This window comes from Rhinolophus sinicus, chromosome 2 (assembly GCF_057876585.1).
Source record: "Rhinolophus sinicus isolate RSI-liver-muscle chromosome 2, RSI-T2T, whole genome shotgun sequence".
NCBI lineage: Eukaryota > Metazoa > Chordata > Mammalia > Chiroptera > Rhinolophidae > Rhinolophus > Rhinolophus sinicus.
The window spans coordinates 45,093,978-45,113,449 of record NC_142502.1 but is presented as its reverse complement, the minus strand read 5'-3'; the positions used below and the strand labels follow the sequence as shown (position 1 = coordinate 45,113,449).

The following is a 19,472-nucleotide window of genomic DNA, read 5'->3' as shown; positions in this document are numbered from 1 at the left end:
TACGATCCAAATGACATTATTAAAATACTATTCCAGATATGAAATCAATCACAGTGAAACATACCACGCTCTTTGATGATGTAACGCTTCTGATTCTGTAATGTGTATGAAGTCTAAAACACTCACTTTTTATTTACTTTTTAAATTTGGGGGGTTAAACTATTACATTGAAAATTTATATTTACTCTGACACCTTTAATTGTATGAATTTTCCAGGTTTCTCACATCAAATGAAAATTTAGAGGTGGTACATACTCTGAACAGTTTTGACTAACTAGTATAAAGCCAGATTTTTTACAGTAATATGAAATGAAGCATTTTTAAAAAGTACTCATTGACTAAAATTGCAACTCTACTCTTAAGCTCACATACAAAAAATAATTTTTCAAATGTCCCCATCATGCTCCTTTTAACACCTATTTGTATTTGACATAATTTATATTTCTATATCTACTACAGAACATAGCTACAAAGTAAACATAGTTTAAATCTTCTACTCCTGAAAATACTTTGGCAAAACCATGACAATATGGTCCGGATATCAGGACTCACAATCGATGAACAGAACTGAACAGGCTGTCACAGACCAGGTTCTTATTGATTCGAAGTTTCAAATCTTATTAGAGTTACTTAAGGAGTAGAGGCATTTGGTGAATGTGTGGGTAAAATATACACAAATGTTATATTTTTGTCAGAACCACGTCCAGAACGTATTTTCAACTCTGCGTGCTATGGATGAGGTAATAATAATCAGTGGTGGCTTTAGTGGGGAAAAAAATTTCATCACGGAGAAAAACTCCATTCTGTTGCTCCCAAACATTTAGTACTTAGTAAAAACAAACTCCCTCGCCTGATATTTGGGGCCTTCCTCAATCAGGCTCCAACCCGTATCTTTCCAGTCTTACCTCATACTACTCTAATTCAGCTTATCTAATTTCGAGCCAGACAGAACTACACAACCCTTTTTGGGATCATTCAAGTGCTTTCCCACCTCAGAAGTTTTACTCCCTTCGGAGTGTTGGGTGTAACTTCATCGCTCAAATCTCTATTTAAATTCTACTCATCCTTCAAAGTCTAGATCAAATGGCACCTCTCTGAAGCTTTCCCTTATCCCCCCACTTAGAACCTCTTCTAACCTTGAATAACATTCAGTCTGTACTTCTCACATAGCTATGATCACATTCTCTCTCATATATCTTATAGAGTAACAGTCTGTGTACGTGTCCTATTTTTTCTTTCAGACTAAACTCCTGAGAAGGTCTTTGATGCAGTCATATTTGTACTGTCCCTCCATGCTTTGCATATACAATAAATATTTACTGGGGACAGTGTGTTGAAATGCATAATATATGTTAATTGATCCAAAACCATGCCACAATAATCAATATTCTTACTGATACTCATTCACTGAGGCAATATTCACTCAGTACCTATTGTGTCCTAGAGTAGCAGTGTACCAAAAGGAATCATAGACTGTGTTTCTCTCAAGAAGTTTATGGTCAACAACATCTTCTAGACATGTAAATAAATTATTATAATACTAATAGATAAGTGTTATAAGAGAAGTAAAGGTGAATTATAACAACAACCAACAAGGAGAGATTATTTCCAAGTAGGGATGGATATGAGGATAAGTTTTAATGTTTGTATGGGTCATGAAAGACAGGTAGTATTTGAATATGTAGAGACGAGGAAAGGAGTTTTAAGACAGAAGAAATAAAGGCCATTGAGGCAGGAAATCTGAAGAGAATACAGGGAACAATCAATAGTCCAATAGAACAGTGCAAGTGAAAGATTATATGGATAAAAAAACTATTCAAAGGCAGTTGGAGCCATATCTGACAAGACCTTGAAAGCCAAATAAGGAGCCAGAGCTTTAGTCTACAAGCAATGAGGAATTATTTCAAAGTTCTTGATTAGGAGCTGAGTCTAGAGTTCTAAGCAGACGGGAAGGGAAAGAGACTGCTGACAAAGAGACAAGAAGTTAATACCACACTACAAGGAAGAGATGATAAAGGCCTAAACTAGGAAGGGGGCACGAGGGGTAGAATTAGATGAATGGAAGAGACTTTCTAGAGGTGGAAGTGACAAGACTATGCAAGCTCTGGATATGGAATGCAAGGGACTACAGGGGGGAAAAGAAGTTTCTAGGCTAGGAGGAAAGTGGTGCTGTAACCAAAACAGAGGACACTAAAGTAGCAACAAGTTTGGATGGCAGAAAACTGAATCGTGGTCGTAATGAGTTTTAGTACCAGTGGACATTCAGGTAATAACATCAGGGATAAAATGTGTTAACCTATGTTATGTAGAACAAAATATAGGCATAACTCATTTTACTGCGCTTTGCTTTATTGTGCTTTGCTTTATTGCGCTTTGCAGATACTGCGTTATTTACACATTGAAGGTTTGTGGCACCCTTGCATTGAGCAAGTCTATTGGCGCCATTTTTTCAACAGCATTTGCTCATTTTGTATCTGTGTCACATTTGGTATTTCTTGCATTATTTCAAACTTTTTCATTATTATATTTGCTATGGTGATCTGTGATCAGTGATCTTTGATGTTACTATTGTAATTGTTTTGGGGCGTCACGAACCATGCCCACATAAGACGGTGAACTGAATCACTAAATGCTGTGTTCGGACTGCTCCACTGACTGGCACTGCCCGTCTCGCCCCCCTCCTTAGGCCTCCCCATTCCGAGACACAACAATATTGAAATCAGGCCAATTAATAACCTTATGATGGCTTCTAAGTGTTCAAGTAAAAGAGTTGCACATCTCTCACTTTAAACCAAAAGCTAGAAATAAGTAAGCTTAATAAGGCACGTCGGAAGCCGAGATAGGTCAAAGGCTAGGCCTCTTGCACCAAACAGCCAAGCTGTGGTAGAAGTAACTACAGATGTGGTGGAAATAGCAACAGAACTGGAATTGGGAAGTGGAGCCTCAAGATGTGACTGAAATGATAAAACTTTGACAGATGATGAGTTCTTCTAATGGATGAGCAAAGAAAGTTGTTTCTTGAGATGGAGTCTACTCCTGGTGAAGATGCTGTAAAGATTGTTGAAATGACAACAAAGCATTTAGAATATTGCATAAACTTAGTTAATAAAGCAGCACCAGGGTCTGAGAGCACTGACTCCAGTTTTGAAAGAAGTTCTACTATGGGTAAAATGCTACCAAGTAGCATCACATGCTGTAGAGAAATCGTTGTGAAAGAGTCAGTCAATGTGGCAAACTTGATTGTTGTTTTAAGAAATTGCCACAACCACCTCGACCTTCAGCAACCACCATCCTGATCAGTCAGCAGCCATCAGCATGGCAAGACCCTCTAGCAAAAAGATTAGGAACCACTGAAGGCTCAGATGACGGATAGCTCTTTCAGCAATCAAGTATTTTTAAATTAAGGTATGAACATTTTTTAGACATAATGCTATTGCACACTTAATAGACTACAGTATAGTATAAACATAACTTTTATATGTACTGGGAAACCAAAAATAAAATAAAAATCATGTGACTCGCTTTATTGCGATATTTACTTAATTGCGGTGGCCAGGAACCAAACCCGCAGTATCTCTGAGGTATGCCTGTATACAGTATTGTGAAAAACAGAAATGAGAATTGAAATTAGTTCATCTTCAATAAAAGATTCTGATCGATGATGCAAACATGATTGTGACCTCAAAAATATAACTCACATAGGTATATGGCAAATTAAATCTAAAACCATTTATGAAGATTTTGATCTAGAACAACCTCACGTACCCACGAATGATTTAAAAATGTGCTAATTCATGGTTAATAGTAAAATGGATAGAAAATTCCTGAGCACCTTATAGTTTTCAATTATGAGATGAAAAGCTTCTATTGAAATAGTAAATCCATCTTTGAGGTCATGTCATTTGGCCCGAATTTAACTTCAATGCCACAGCATGATGGTCCGTCGGAGGAACAGGCCTGACGGACAAGGTAGCAAAGGGTACTACTAATTACATCTCCTTGTGTGTTCATTCCTTTCTATAAAAAATACTTATCTGCAATTAATAAAACTGAGTCAGCCTAGATTTATCCCTACCATATCCCTAGAATCTCGAAAAGCCTAACAAATAAATTATCATGAAACCACTTTTATGGGGACAAAATAAAACATGCAATTATAAAGTCATGGGTATTATAACTATTCAGTACCATATCTTAAGAACAAACAAAAAAATCTCATCAACATAAACTAAAATTACAATAAGGCAAAGACAAATAGCATATAATTTGACATTAGTAAATGTTTGTTATATGTGTACTGAATAAAAAGGTAAAATCGAACATTTGAATCGTAGCTAATTTGCCTAATAAGTATATTCCAACTGTTAGATGTGTTCATTTATTTATTGTTAATACTGATTAACAGCATTTAGTTACTGGATGAAATGTCTTTATTCCAGTTTAGCTCTTAAAGGAAAAACAAACAATGAGAACCCAGTCTTTAATTATTAATGTTTTTGCTAATGATGAGCAATAACACAAAAAACAAAAGGTAATTGTTCACATATGCCTATCCCATTAAGATTATACCAACCACTTGGTGAAAACCACACTGACATTTTATATTAACACTATGCGTAAAAACAATGGAAGAACATGCACCAAATGTTAATAATGGTAATCTTTTGATTATAGGTTTATGGGTGATTTTTATTTTCTTCTTTTTTGCTTATGTGTAGTTTCAAAATTTTCTGTAATTAATGTTTACCATAATTGTACCAAGAAAAAAAGATATTTTAAAAGAGAGGGGGGAAAAAACAAACCGATCAATTTAAAAGAAACATACTTACCAGATCTCTGTGAAGCACCCAGTTTGCATGGAGGTAATGGATACCATCAAGAATCTGGTAAAGTAATGATTTAACCATAGATCTTGGCAACTGCATGGGCTTTTTATTTGCTTTTGATGCACGGTGAAACTTAATAATATGCTAAAAATTAAAGAAAAAATGCTATAACAATACATAGTCTTTGTCTATGTCAATAATACATAAGACTGTAATAAATTCTCTATATTCTAAAATTACTTATTAAAGGATAATAATGTCACAAAGAAAAACAATTTGAATAACAAGGCCAACCAAAACAGAATCTATATTGGCGATGAATGTGACAGTTTTAATGTGGGTATGACGACTATAGATTTATCAAAACCGTTAAGATTTTCATTAAATAAGACCAAAAGGTAAAAAGCATTGATATTTAAAAGCCTACCTAAAAATAGTACTAGTTATATTCTCTATTGACAGAATGAAAGATTAAAAAAAGAAAAGTTATAAATCTTTACTATTCTATAAAAAGTATTTAATGCATTTGAGTAACATAACTATGTGTATACTTGAATTATTAGAAAGTTCTACCTTCTTTTGGCACAGAATGAAATTAGGATATATTCTTAGTCATTATTATTAAATAGGAAATTGCTAGAAAGGAGGAGTGAAAGAAAAATAGGGGATTCAATACCACTGAAATAAATACAACTGGATCACCATATTCAAATTTTCATATTCACATGTCATATTGTGGGTTATAAAAATATTGTAATGAAAGGGAATACATTCTACACTCCCATCTCTACTTCCATCTTCACCCCACCCTTGTCCAAAACATGCCAAAATGGATATTGAATATTCATGAAAAGAATAGAGAAAAACATACAGGAGGTTCTTGTCAATATCTGCTGTAATAGCACAAACTCGAAAAGTTCCTTCAAGACCTGTAAGTCTGTTAAAGTTATTCCTAAACAGATTTATAATTTATAAAGATTACAAACCATACTACATTAAATGAAAATTTAAATTATCGCCAAGTTTGAATTTTTTTACTTTTAGCAACTCTTCAGAACAAATTGTGTAAACGCCCTGATTCCTAACTTTAAAATTTGGAATTAGAACTTTTGACTTCTACTAATTGATAAAACATCCCTAATATTTATAAAACCATACATATACTTCTATTTGGAAGAGTCAGTTTTAAAAGGGAAAATGCTGCAAGAGATTGATGTTAACTTAGAAAAGGCAGCTATTCACAAGTATGTAACTAGTTAAATTTGAACTACTGTGTGTACCACAAAAGCAAGTAACGTCCACTACACATAGCAGGAAACTGCCATTAATTACGTGCATAAAATTATAAGTCCCCACTCATTCACATTTTACAAAGTGAAATTTCTGATTATTACAAATAACTATCTTCTCGGTAAAAGCAGATGATGATGTTTATTGCTCAAATTCTTTTAAATCTCCATTTACATGTATTATATTTGTTTTGAGCTAAGGTCAACAGAGCCAGTTTTCCTTTATGTGAATCGGCGCCATGCAGCGCACACACTGATTTCTCCATTCCTCTAGAAAATGGTTCTGAAAACACCGTGCGTTTAGACTTACCCACAAGTCATGTTCTGCATAGTCAAACAGCAGCCACACCTTCCTGTCACTGTGCGAAAGGAACACCTTCTGCAAGGCGATCACATTAGGGTGCTTCAGCTCCCGCAAAAGCTGGGGGAGAAAGGGAGAGGGGTCACTATTCTGCTAACTGAGCGGAGAACGAGGACATTTCCTGTAATTCCTGCACCTTTAGACAACGCAGGGAAGCAAAATGAAAGGGAAAAACTGCTACCCAAAATACCACCACTCAGATAAGCTGTCAACTTCTTGGTGAGGATCGGTCCAATCCTTTTTCTTTGTGTTTTTTATGTGTGTGTTTTTAAAATGAGATCATTTTAAATGGTAAAGTATAAAATGGTAAACAAAAGTAATATATCATTAAATAATTAATATCTTTTGGTATGTGTGTATGTTTTTTTACTAGAGGAAAAGCTTCTTGACAGGCAGGAATCATGTATTAATATTAACATTGTTTATATCCACCCTAGCACAGGTTACACTCAATAAATATTTGACAAAAGAAGGAAAGATATTTAACAATCCCTACACTTATCCATGCCTAGAGAGTGTGGTTAAGGTTTTTTAGAAGAGTGAGTATAAGGGAATTACTGTATACTCAATGATTAAAATTGGTGTGGATAAGAGGTCCTATAAATAGAGAAAAGGAATAGGCCCTACGCAAAATAGAAGCTTCAAGCTGGACTCTGATAATAAGAAGGAAAAACAGACCAAATGAGCAAGTGAAAACAGCACTGGCACATAACAGGCAGTTACTTGCTAAAATATTTAGCAACAATAATATTAGCTGCTCGAGGTGAAAGCCTGATAAATATGCCTGCCTCAGGCTTAACCAGGGTTCAGATCTAATAGGTAGTGAGAAACATGTTCAATTTGAGAAATATATTGAATGCCTTTTAACTGTAAAGCTCTGTGGAAGATACAAAAAAGAAGAGGGAACAAAACTTCTATTGAATACTTTCCATGTGTAAGATGATTATATATAAATGTTTTTCTCTCATTTAATCCTTGTAACAACACTTTGATGCACAGAGTCTAACAAAAATAAGTGGACCAAAATCAAACCCCTAGAAAGAAAAGAGGTTTGGATTTAAATAGCTATGCCTAATTCCAAAGTCCACACTTTCTCCTCTATTGCTGAAATCTTTGTCTTCAATTCCTACAGCATAGTGAAGAAGACACAATTAGATCGATGAGGCAGAGAAAAATAAATTGCTCACCCAATCTAGTAACTTTAAATGAGTAAAGCAGCAGTGAGTACGTGCTGCAATCATGTAAAAAAAAATCTTATCAGCTCCAACTCAGGGAACTTTTATAGACTATTTTTCAGTTTGCCTAATTCTTTATAACTTTCAAGAACAGATTTCCTAGTTCCTCAATTCTCTCATGTTGGCTCTGTACCTCAGCCCTTTCTCCTCACCTACACCTTGACAACTTTGCTGGAAAGTGCTCTACCCGCTATGATCTGGGCATGACTCCTGAATAGGACTCCCTGGGTTTTCCCTCCAATCACAGGCCCTGGAACACGCCAGAGAAGTAAAGATGGGTGGGCTGCCCCTAGCCAGCCTCTGTATTCTCTCTGTATTTCCTGTGGATCTAGGTGGGAAAGAAGGAACTGGAACGGCAATGACCAGGGAAGACACAATCATCCTGCTCCCTTAGTGAGGAAGCAGAGACGGGGTGATTATGTGGGAGCACAGCGATCAGCTGCTAGCTCTGATCCCACTGCCTGAGAAGTGTAAGCAACCCTACTTCTTCCTTCAGATGCAAATATTACACATAATATGCAAATAAATCACGGAATCAGAAAAAGTGGCATTTTGGAAGGATGCAGAGCTATATCCAGACAGTTTCCTGCTTTTGAATGGCTTAGGCCCCAGACTTGGCAGAGAACTAACTGTGTTTAGTGATCCCACTTGACACAGTCCAGGGTGCTTGGGCCCTGTTAAGGGGCCTCAGTCCAGGCACAGTGGCTTGTCTCCCTCTTTCTGACTTCTTGGTATTGATGAACTTATCCTTTATTAAATCTCTACCCAAAATATGTTCTCTCTGCTGCCTGCAATGGAAGGGAAAGTGAAACGCACTTCTGCATCTAAACCATGCTATTGAAACACTAAATATTAGCACAGACCCCTGACACATGGACCCCCACCTGTCTAGAAGAAGGGATGCCACATGTAGCAAGCAATATGTAATCAATACCTCTAAAAAACTGTGCTTTCTATGACTACAAATTGCTGATCCCTCCGCAATGAATTCATTTTAAGTCCCATGTTTAAACATTATTTTGAATAGGTAATACATTTACATCAGGGGTGTCCAAACTGCGGCCCGCAGGCCAACTGCGGCCCGCAATCCATTTTTTATTGGCCCGCAGCAAATTCCAAAAATATATTTAGTTTACTTAAATAAACCAGGTGAGGCAATACGTACTTCACCTCGAGTGAGTGGCCCGGCTTTTTGTGTATTTTACCGCATATGGCCCTTGGTAAAAAACGTTGAAAAAAGTTTGGACACCCCCGATTTACATGGTTCAAAACCCAAAAGTATATAAAAGGATCTAGATGGAAATGTCTTATTACCACTCCTGCCCCAGGAACAATTCTTCTTTGAATGGATTATGACATCTACTTGGTTCCTTCATTTAGTAACTTAAATAAAATCTTTAAAATGTGTTCATTTTACACCTGTATCACAGTCATAATTTTACCTTTCTTGAAAATTATCCTTTAATAATCATTTTGCAGAAATATCTCACTTTGCACTGACAGGAAGCTGTTAATGTTCTTATTTTTATACTAAAGAAATATTAATAGGTTTGATTATTGCTTCAGAACCCTCTGGGTGTTTGGTAATATATAATATATACACCATATTCTTTCTAAAATTAAAAAAAAAATGTTGCTTTTCAACATAGTGTTGGAAGTCCTTGCCAGAGCAATCAGGTAAGAGAAAGAAATAAAAGGCACCCAAATTGGGAATGAAGAAGTTAAACTGTCACTCTTTGCAGATGACATGATGCTATACACAGAAAACCCTAAAGACTGCACCAAAAAGCTATTAGAAACAATCGACGAATACGGTAAAGTTGCCGGCTACAAAATCAATGTACAAAAGTCCATTGCATTCCTATATACTAACAATGAAATCTCAGAAAAAGAAATACAAAAAACAATTTCTTTTGCAATTGCAGTAAAAACAATAAAATACCTAGGAATAAACTTAACCAAGGATGTGAAAGACCTATATGCTGAAAACTATAAGACATTTTTAAAAGAAACTGAAGAAGACACAAAGAAATGGAAAGACATTCCGTGCTCATGGATTGGAAGAATCAACATAGTTAAAATGGCCATATTACCCAAAGCAATATACAGATTTAACGCAATCCCCATCAAAATCCCAATGGCATTTTTTAAAGAAATAGAACAAAAAAATCATCAGATTTGTTTGGAACCACAAAAGACCCCAAATAGCCATAGCAATCTTAAGAAAAAATAACAATGCCAGAGGTATCACACTCCCTGACTTTAGCTTGTACTACAGGGCAACAATAATCAAAACAGCATGGTATTGGCAGAAAAACAGATACACAGATCAATGGAATAGAATTGAGAACCCAGAAATAAAACCACATAAATATGGACAGATAATTTTTGACAAAGAAGCAAAAAACATACAATGGAGGAAAGACAGCTTCTTCAATAAATGGTGCTGGGAGAACTGGAAAGCCACGTGCAAAAGAATGAAACTGGACTGCTATCTGTCACCATGTATCAAAATTAATTCAAAATGGATCAAAGACTTAAGCATAAGACCTGACACAATAAACTGTAGAGCAGAAAACATAGGTACTAAAATTATGTACCTTGGGTTTAAAGAGCATTTTATAAATTTGACTCCAAAGGCAAGGGAAATAAAAGCTAAAATAAACAAATGGGACTATATGAAACTTAAAAGCTTCTGCACAGCAAAAGAAACCATCAACAAAATAAAGAGGCAACCAACTGAATGTGAGAAGATTTTTGCAAACAGTGCCTCCGATAAGGGGCTAATACCCAAAATATACAAGGAACTCATACAACTCAACAACAAAAAAACAAACAACCCAATTGAAAAAATGGGCAGACGACCTGAAGAGACATTTCTCCAAAGAGGACATACAAATGGCAAATAGACATATGAAAAAATGCTCAACATCACTAATCATCAGAGAAATGCAAATAAAAACTACAATGAGATATCACCTCGCCCCAGTCAGAATGGCTACCATCAACAAGACAAATAGTACCAAGTGTTGGAGAGGCTGTGGAAAAAAAGGAACCCTCATACACTGTTGGTGGGAATGCAGATTGGTGCAGCCGCTATGGAAGGCAGTGTGGAGGTTCCTCAAAAAATTACAAATAGAATTACCATATGACCCAGAAATCCCTCTCCTGGGTATCTACCCAAAAAATCTGAAAACGTTTATACATAAAGACACGTGTGCTCCAATGTTCATTGCAGCTTTGTTTACGGTGGCCAAGACATGGAAACAACCAACATGTCCTTTGATAGATGAATGGATAAAGAATTTATGGTATATATACACAATGGAATACTATTCGGCGGCAAGAAAAGATGACATAAGAACACTTGTGACAACATGGATGGATCTTGAGAGTATAATGCTAAGCGAAATAAGTCAGACAGAAAAAGCAGAGAACCATATGATTTCACTGATAGGTGGTATATAAACCAAAACAACAAAAGAACAAGACAAACAAATGAGAAACAAAATCTCATAGACACAGACAATAGTTTAGTGGTTACCAGAGGGTAAGGGGGGTGGGGGGTGGGAGATGAGGGTAAGGGGGATCAAATATATGGTGCTGGAAGAACTGACTCTGGGTGATGAACACACAATGGGATTTATAGATGATGTAATACAGAATTGTACACCTGAAATCTATGTAATTTTACTAACAATTGTCACCCCAATAAATTAAAAAAGAAAAAGAAAAGTTGAATCCAAAACACATCAGTTCCCAAGACTTCGTTTAAAGAATTGTGGACCTAGGTATTTTTTGTTTTGTTTATTTTCTCTCTCTCTCTATTAGCATATAAGTTTGATGAAGGCAAAGTTTTAAAATGCTATTTAGCACATAGTTAAGTACTCAATAAATATTGTTTAAAAGATTAACTCTACTAAACATACCTGATTCATACAAAATAAACCAGTAAACAGCATGGAATATTATAAAATTTTGCTATCCTTTCAAAAAGTATTTTCAATGATTTTGTTTTTAATAAACTGAATAGACTATGTCTAAAACAGTTATTCTAAGGACACTAACTTTCCACAAGCTATGTTTAGTTTAGGTTTGAAAAAGAATAGTTCTCTCAACGGACACCCACTCTGCTAGAAGTATAAGATTGCTGGCTTGATGTAAAGAGCACAAACATAGCTCTTAATAGCTCAGGGTGAAATATTTAGCCTGGTGTAGAATCCAGAAAGCAAAGGGGTACTATGAGGGTGTTTCCTAAAAGGTCTTTGAATCCAATAAATGCTACAAAATCCTAAAGAAAATGATACATAGTAAAAGAGGACAAAGAGGGCCATACTTGAGGAACTAAAGCAGAGATTAATCCAATCACTGGTTATTTTCAAGGTATACTAAAAAAATGCTAGGCCCTAAAAAACACCACACAAAAGTATATTCGTTACCCCTATTTACTAAAACAAACAAATAAAAAAGTAAATTTCTTTACCACTATTTACTGAAGTAACAAACAAAAACAGTAAACAATATAAAAGTCCAATAATAAGAAAACTATGGTATGTCCACATACTGTAGCCTCAAATATATATGCCAAGATACATGAGAAAAGACTTATGCTATAATATTGTGATGTAACATAAAAAGGCTACAAAATATAAAATGTTTATAAAACAGGAAAGCTACAAAAACATTAATATCGTTATTTCTGGGTGGTAGAATTATGAGTGATCTTCCTCCCCTCCCCTCGCCTCCCCTTCTTTCCTTTCTTCCTTCTTTCCCCTTCCTTCCTTCCTTTTCTATTTTACAAGTTTTCTACAATTAGCGTCACTCTTATAAATCACACACACACACACACACACACACACACACACACACACACACACACACAGAGACCAAAAGATAGCCCTTTCCCTCCAGAAATCCACCTTTGAGATAAGATACTATCGCACCATCACAGTTCCTTTTTCAGGTGGTTGACCTGAAAAGGGACACAAAGAAAGACGGTCGAGCTGGTACTTTCCTTAATTCTTGATTTTACCAATGGACTTTATGCTCTTGTCACACAAATATTTATTCAACATCATGCAACTGCAAGTATGTTCTAATCACACCTATACAGAAGTCAAGTATAGCACAATTTTCCTTGGGAAAAATCCTACACTAGATGATAACATTTCCTGTACCAGATTACTCAGAGGACTAACGTGACTTCAAAGGAGCCTAAGGAAGAATGTGCAATGGACATGCCAAGATTTTATCTGATCCCCCTTCAAGGGCATGTAAGTGACTATAAAACATGTCCACTTTTCACTGTCCAAAACATGTAATCTAAAGTTACAATCCTAAACTTTTTTCTCTAAAACACTATTTAGGATCCTGACTTAATTTGGGGAGCCTTGTGCTAGATTAACACTTACAGAATCCATTTGTATTTTTTATCCACACATCTTTCTTCCCCTTTTATTCCCACTTCCTGTTCTCCAAATATCTGATGCCCCCGTGGGTTCCAGATTCCTTTTTCAGGGTATCTGAATGGAAAGGGTCCTCTCATACTTCAGTAACTCAAAGTAAATCCAATTTTTTTTATTTGATCTGTTATAAGCAACAGTGTGATCCATTTGACCATTGATCTTTCTCCTTGGAGAGAATGACTTTATTTCAGAAAGCACTGAGTGCATCATTTTTTAAAATGTATGACCCTCTCTCCCACCCCCTCAAAATGAAGATAAATGAAGCAGTGTATTTTATGGCAAATAGAAGATTCACCCGACCCCAAAATGCCCCAGTATTCCAAAAGTGAAATTTAAGAGTTAGCATTTCGAAACCTGACACTTTCACACCTGTGACTGGCCTTTTGGAAGCCGGTCCTTAGAAGCACACAGATACATTATAACCTTCCAGCAGGTGGCACTCATACCCTAAAAAGGGGTCTATAAAACAATAACCCAGCCCTGTTTGAAGGTAGCCCTAATTTGTTTGCTCTGTTTTGTTTTAATGACACTGCTTTGGTACCAGTCATCAGTTTCAGGCAAGTCTATGCTGCCCATTGCCACATGGCAGGTTTTAAAAGTCAGAGACCTGAGTTTGAGTCCTGACTTAATAGCCATATGACATAAGCAAGGTGCTTAACCCCTCTGCGCCTCACAAAAGAATAAAAATATCTACTGCCAAACATACACAGTAAGGATTTCTGTAAGGATTAAATGAATGTAAGTACATTAAGTACATAACAATATAACAATGCTTAGAACATGTTAAGTACTTAACAAATTACAGTAATTACTCTTACTATAACTACCATTATATGCAAGAATGTTGTGAGGACTAAATGACATAGTATATGTAGAATGCCTGGCATACTGTAAGTTCTTGATAAACAACAGCTGTTTTTGTTGTTGGATGTAGGTGGAAAAGGCTAACCACTCTAGACAGTCAGGATCCTTGTTACAGAGAGATATGCTGTGATGCGGAAGGCCATAGCATTTACTCACCAAAGTGCCTGAAACGCTCCTTCAGTACATTCTGTAATAATACTATAGCGCTATGAAAGTTACTCCTCTTTCCATTTTGCAACACTCTGGTTTCCTTTTCTCTCTGACTTCAACTACTATATGAACTTGGCCTGAGAGAGATATTTGAAACTAAGTGAGGTCTGTAATAAACAGATTTATGTCACCTCAACTATGAGAGCATATATGTTCTTTTTAAAACATGAGTGTTTAATCTTTTATGTAACATATTCCATATAAGAAACTGCATGTATTTCTTATAAATCAATGGAACTCTGAATATACAAAGTTTAAATATGAAAAATGAAACAGATGCAAATAAAAATAAAGAGCTTACAAAGTTAAACGTAAATTACCTGGAATTCTCATAGGCATTCTGATTCACTGAGGGGTAATCAGAAAAGCTTTTCTTGTTTCAATGCTTCTCACTGAAAACCTTCCCTACTTGCACAATTACTGAAACTAAAATTTATCTTTGACTCTGGGAATTTTTTTAGTGCCTTGGAGATTCAATAAATAAACTCCTAACAAATGTTTATTTCCTTCTCATTTGTATTTTTTTCTCCTTGAAGTAAAATGAAAAGGGGAAAAACAAAACTAATGTAAGACTCCTTATTTAGATCTTGGCTTAAAAAGAAATAAAAGTATTGTCGTCTTCTCCAGAATTCTGTCTCTAGTGCTCTTTTTCCTTCTCTATTCTACTGTCTCTCTTGCCATCTCACCCACGTGTCTGGGGTTTAGCTACTTCTGTGGAGAATCCCAAATCTCAGTCTCTAACCCTAATCTCGCTCCTAAACTGGCATCAATTCCCAGCTATGCATGTAAACATCCACAGTATGCAAAACTCCCAGATCCAAAACCGGAAATCACTTGCCCACCTCTACGTCTTAGTGTGTCCACTACTCCTGCAATGACAGCAGGATTTCCAATCACGAAGGCAGGCTCAAAACCTTATGATCAGACAGTGCTCAGCCACTGAACCAGTGCTACATACCCTGCCTTTTAAACTATCACTCATGAATTCTCACCTATTAAAATAAACCCCTAACTGGTATTAACTGGTATTTGCACATACGCTCTTCTCTCTGCCTGGACAGATCTGCCCTATCCTCTTTGCCTGATTAATACTTACTTGCTCTTTAGAAAGGACTAATTTATCACTGCTTCTAAGAAACCTTCCCTGAAACTCCTAGTCAGAAGTAAGTATCTCTTCTGTTTCCATCCATATTATTTCCCTTAACATCCCACTAATTAAATAAATTATGACATAGTTTAATTATCTATCTTCCCTAATAGACTAAGGTCCTAGGGGGAAAGGACGATGTCTTCCATCTCCACATTTCCACTGTTGTACAAGCCAGACACATGGTAGGTGTCCAGCAAACGCTGGCTGAATTCAGGAGTGATGCTCTATCTCCTCTCTCTTCCAATACATCCTATATTGGTAGCAGAATGGCTTCCTAAAGTAAAAAGTCTGATAATGTTAGCTCCTCCATTCCAAAATCATAAATGACTTCAAAGTTTATGAACATTCAAAATTTTCTACCTCAAAGACTAAATTCATTTTTCCTACAAACAATTTCTTTTTTGGGGGGACAGGGAGACTGAGGCTCAAGGTAAAACTCATAGCAAAGATTTTCACCACAAATGAGACAGGTGGATAAGAGGATAAGATCCAAGTTAAGGACCGGTGAGCTCCGCCCTGATGAAGGGAGTATCCCAGTGGCCCAAGTTGTGAACTTCCCTGTGAGGATACTCCCTATGCAATCCTCGTGAATAGGCTCCCAAGGTCTCCACTGCACAGGATTCCACCCGTTTCCCTTGCCCTAGGACACAGGGATGAGGCAGAAGCACAATAGAAAACACCAAGCAGGTAACAATGATTTTTAAAAAGGTCAAAATTCAACAAACATTTGAATGCCCAGCATATTCCAGGCTCAGGGAGCCTCAGGGAGTTTATGACCCAATTGAAACCAAAGAGATAGATTAAACAAATAATTTTTAAATTATAATTAGGACGATGCTATTAAGAAAAATACAGAATATGCAATACAGCAGACCTAGCCTAGTCTGGAAAGTCAGAGAAGGTGATCCCAATGAAGAAAGAGGGAACTGAGAATTAATTACAGAGCCTCAACCAGTAAGAACGTGTACTAGCAGGTATTCCCATCATGTCATGAATACACATTCACATCTTTTAGGAGCAAATTCATCTTTTAGGAGCAAATATCAAATAAAGGCCCTATTTTATTCTAAATTTGCTATGGCAGACTTCTATCACTGTGTATAATAGAGCACATCTCTTTTCTTTCCAGATGAATATTTATAAACCACCTAGCATAGGACCTGGCACAAAGTAGGCATTCAACAGGTTTTGTTGAATGAGAAAATGAAAGAGATAGCACATGAATTGGTTTTCAAACACGTTGGTTAGATGACATTTCTTTCACATTGAAAGAATTTTATTTTCAAAACTCCCGTTACCTTTTATATCTAAAAATGTTCAAACAAGATTAAGAATGTTTAAGGAATGTAATAAATCTGAAAAATACCCTGAAGTTAGTATTTGATTAATTAAGCAAAATAAAATAGTAATTTTATCCTAAATGGCCATAATAAACCTTATTCTTAATCTCAGTGCACTCTCAAGTTATCTGGTTTTACACCTGACACATACCTTATGACTTACTTTTATAAAAGACAGTTTACATTTTCTTTAGTAAAAACGGACAACCAAGTATCCCTGGAATTCATCACATCGCGCGCACACGCGTGCGCGCGCACACACACACACACACACACACACACACACACACACACTCTCAGACCATGCTGGCTGAGGATCTGCAGGCAGAGGGCTTTTGCTTTCTGAAGGAACTTGTCTAATACATGTTGGATGTTCCACTTTTCAAAACAATTGGTATTATCAATGGTCAGACACCCCAACCCTGAAATTATACTAACATTTACAATTTATAACTAAGGATTTGATTAATTATTAATAGCTAAATTACCAGTACCAATAATTGAACGTATTTCACATCACTATGCTTCTAGAGAAGATAAACATAGTGAAGTCAAGGCTCAAATAAACGAATCACCTAGCATAGGACCTGGCACAAAGTAGGCATTCAACAGGTTTTGTTGAATGAGAAAATGAAAGAGATAGCACATGAATTGGTTTTCAAACACGTTGGTTAGATGACATAGCTCCTGAAGACCTCACAGGAATTTTAACAGTAGTAACAAGGAAAGCTACTAAATGATCTGACCAAAATACAATCCAGGAAATGTCTATTGTATTGTTTCCATTAAGCAGAAAATCCACTTCCTTCCTACTCTGCTAAGAAACCCTTAAATGCATTATAAGAAAACACAGAAGGGGGTGAGTTTCCACAATGAAATAAATGGTTTCTTTTCTATTAAACATCTACTAGATTTAATCAATAAATCCTAAATATTTCCACTAAGAGTGTTACCTTTAAATTTTTAGAAAGAGCTTCCTTGTGACATACATGTATGTGGCTTTTATGTAAATATGTTAAACAATGATTACGAAAAAACTAGAAACCACTATAATAATGAAAATTAATTCACAATACTATAACTCAATAATTTTGTGTTTAGTAGGGCACATATGCAAAAAGAAAATTAACTTTAAACTTTCTTTACACGGGTTTGGAGCTTTGAAATTTAATGTCTATTCAAGGCAACTTGAAAAATACATATAAAATGTCAAATCTTACTAGACTCTCCTCTTTGAAATATAATTCTCCAACATCAGTTCTGATCACACTCTTCAACACACTTAAACACCTGCTATGGGGAGCTTTCCCCTTTTAAGTGAAATTCACAAAGATAATGTCAATAACTTTGACTACAATATTATCTTATACAGAAAATATGTCCTAAACAAAGTCAAAAAACTAACAACAAACTTGGAAAATATCACCAAACAATAAGAATTAAAAGGCTAATTTACTTGATTTATAGAGCTTATAAAAATCGTTTAAAAAAAGAAAAATACTTCAATAGGACAATGGGCAGAAAATAGTTATTTCACAAAAATAAATATAAATTAAAAGTCAAGAATTACATGAAAATATACTATCTCAATTTAAGAATGTAAATTGAAGCAATGGAGGTATATATTTCATCTATCAGACTGGGAAACTTTTTAAAGCTTAATAGTATCTCAATGGTATCAAAAAGAAACTGGTTGCATAAATTAAGGTCTATTGCCACAGCAGAATATTATATAGCCATTAAAAAGAATGCTGTAAGAATAAGGTAGATATGTAATAGGTCATTTTCTTTTTTATTATTATTAGTTTCAGGGGATCTGTATTGTTAATAATGGAAAGATTAGTAAGATATGATATCAAGTGATAAGGATAAAGATGGAACAGGACATATAGCATCTCTTGGTATTTTTAAAAGATCTGTATGTGCTGGCATATGCATAAAAGATTTGGTAAGGTCGTAAGAAGTCACATTTATAGAAGTTACTTTTGTGCTGAAGGACCGGGTTAAGGAAGACAGAGATTTCAAACGTTTCATTTTAAATCTTTCCATATTTTAAAAAGTCTTATACATATATTTCTTAAATATTTCTGAAATATCAACAGGAGTTACCCAGAGGAACAAATTATGAGTAATTTTGATTTGTTACCTTAAACAGTTCTGCATTTCTTAAAATTAGTTTTTGTAAAAATCTACTCTAAGATATTGTTTTTCAAACTGCAGCTTATAACCCACTAGTGGATTATGAAATCAGTTTAGTGAGTTGCAACCAGCATCTCCCCCCCACACCAAGTGACATCACCCAAATTAGACTAGAAAATTCTTGAAAACACCAGTGCACATCACAGGTTATGAGCAAGAGACAGAGTCAGAGCACGAGTAGGTCACAGTCAAAAAAGTTTAAAAACCACTGCTCTAGGATATTACGTTAATAGTATTTTGAATAGAATGCTCAGGAAAAATCTTAACGATCCTACATTTTCCATTTCAAAACCAAGAATCATTTTATACTGAGTTTCTATATGTTAATTCTTAGTATAATCAACTTGAAAAGTAATGAAGAAAAAACAATTTGTGGAATTCAGAGAGAAAACTCTAAAAAGATATATTAAGATGACACCCAGGGCCGGCCCATTGGCTTAGGCGGTTGGAGCTCCGTGCTCCTAACGCTGAACGCTGCCGGTTCGATTCCCACATGGGCCAGTGCCAGATGGCTAGGTTGGTTGGAGCGCGTC

At 35.7% G+C, this 19,472-nt stretch overlaps 1 protein-coding gene across 3 annotated transcripts in view; it reads right to left on the bottom strand.

Moving 5' to 3' along the window:
• Nucleotides 1-19,472, bottom strand: part of CDK19 (cyclin dependent kinase 19) — a 130,575-nt gene that overhangs the window by 40,047 nt on the left and 71,056 nt on the right. For 2 of the 3 annotated variants that reach the window (XM_019735007.3, XM_019735006.3), the window contains 2 exons: nt 6,426-6,536; nt 4,830-4,970 (listed from right to left, as the gene is read on the bottom strand). The exons of the other annotated variant lie outside the window; for it this stretch is intronic. In XM_019735007.3, coding sequence (XP_019590566.1) covers nt 4,830-4,970; nt 6,426-6,536 — 252 coding nt within the window. The remainder of the gene's footprint in view (nt 1-4,829; nt 4,971-6,425; nt 6,537-19,472) is intronic. 3 annotated transcript variants of the gene reach the window in all.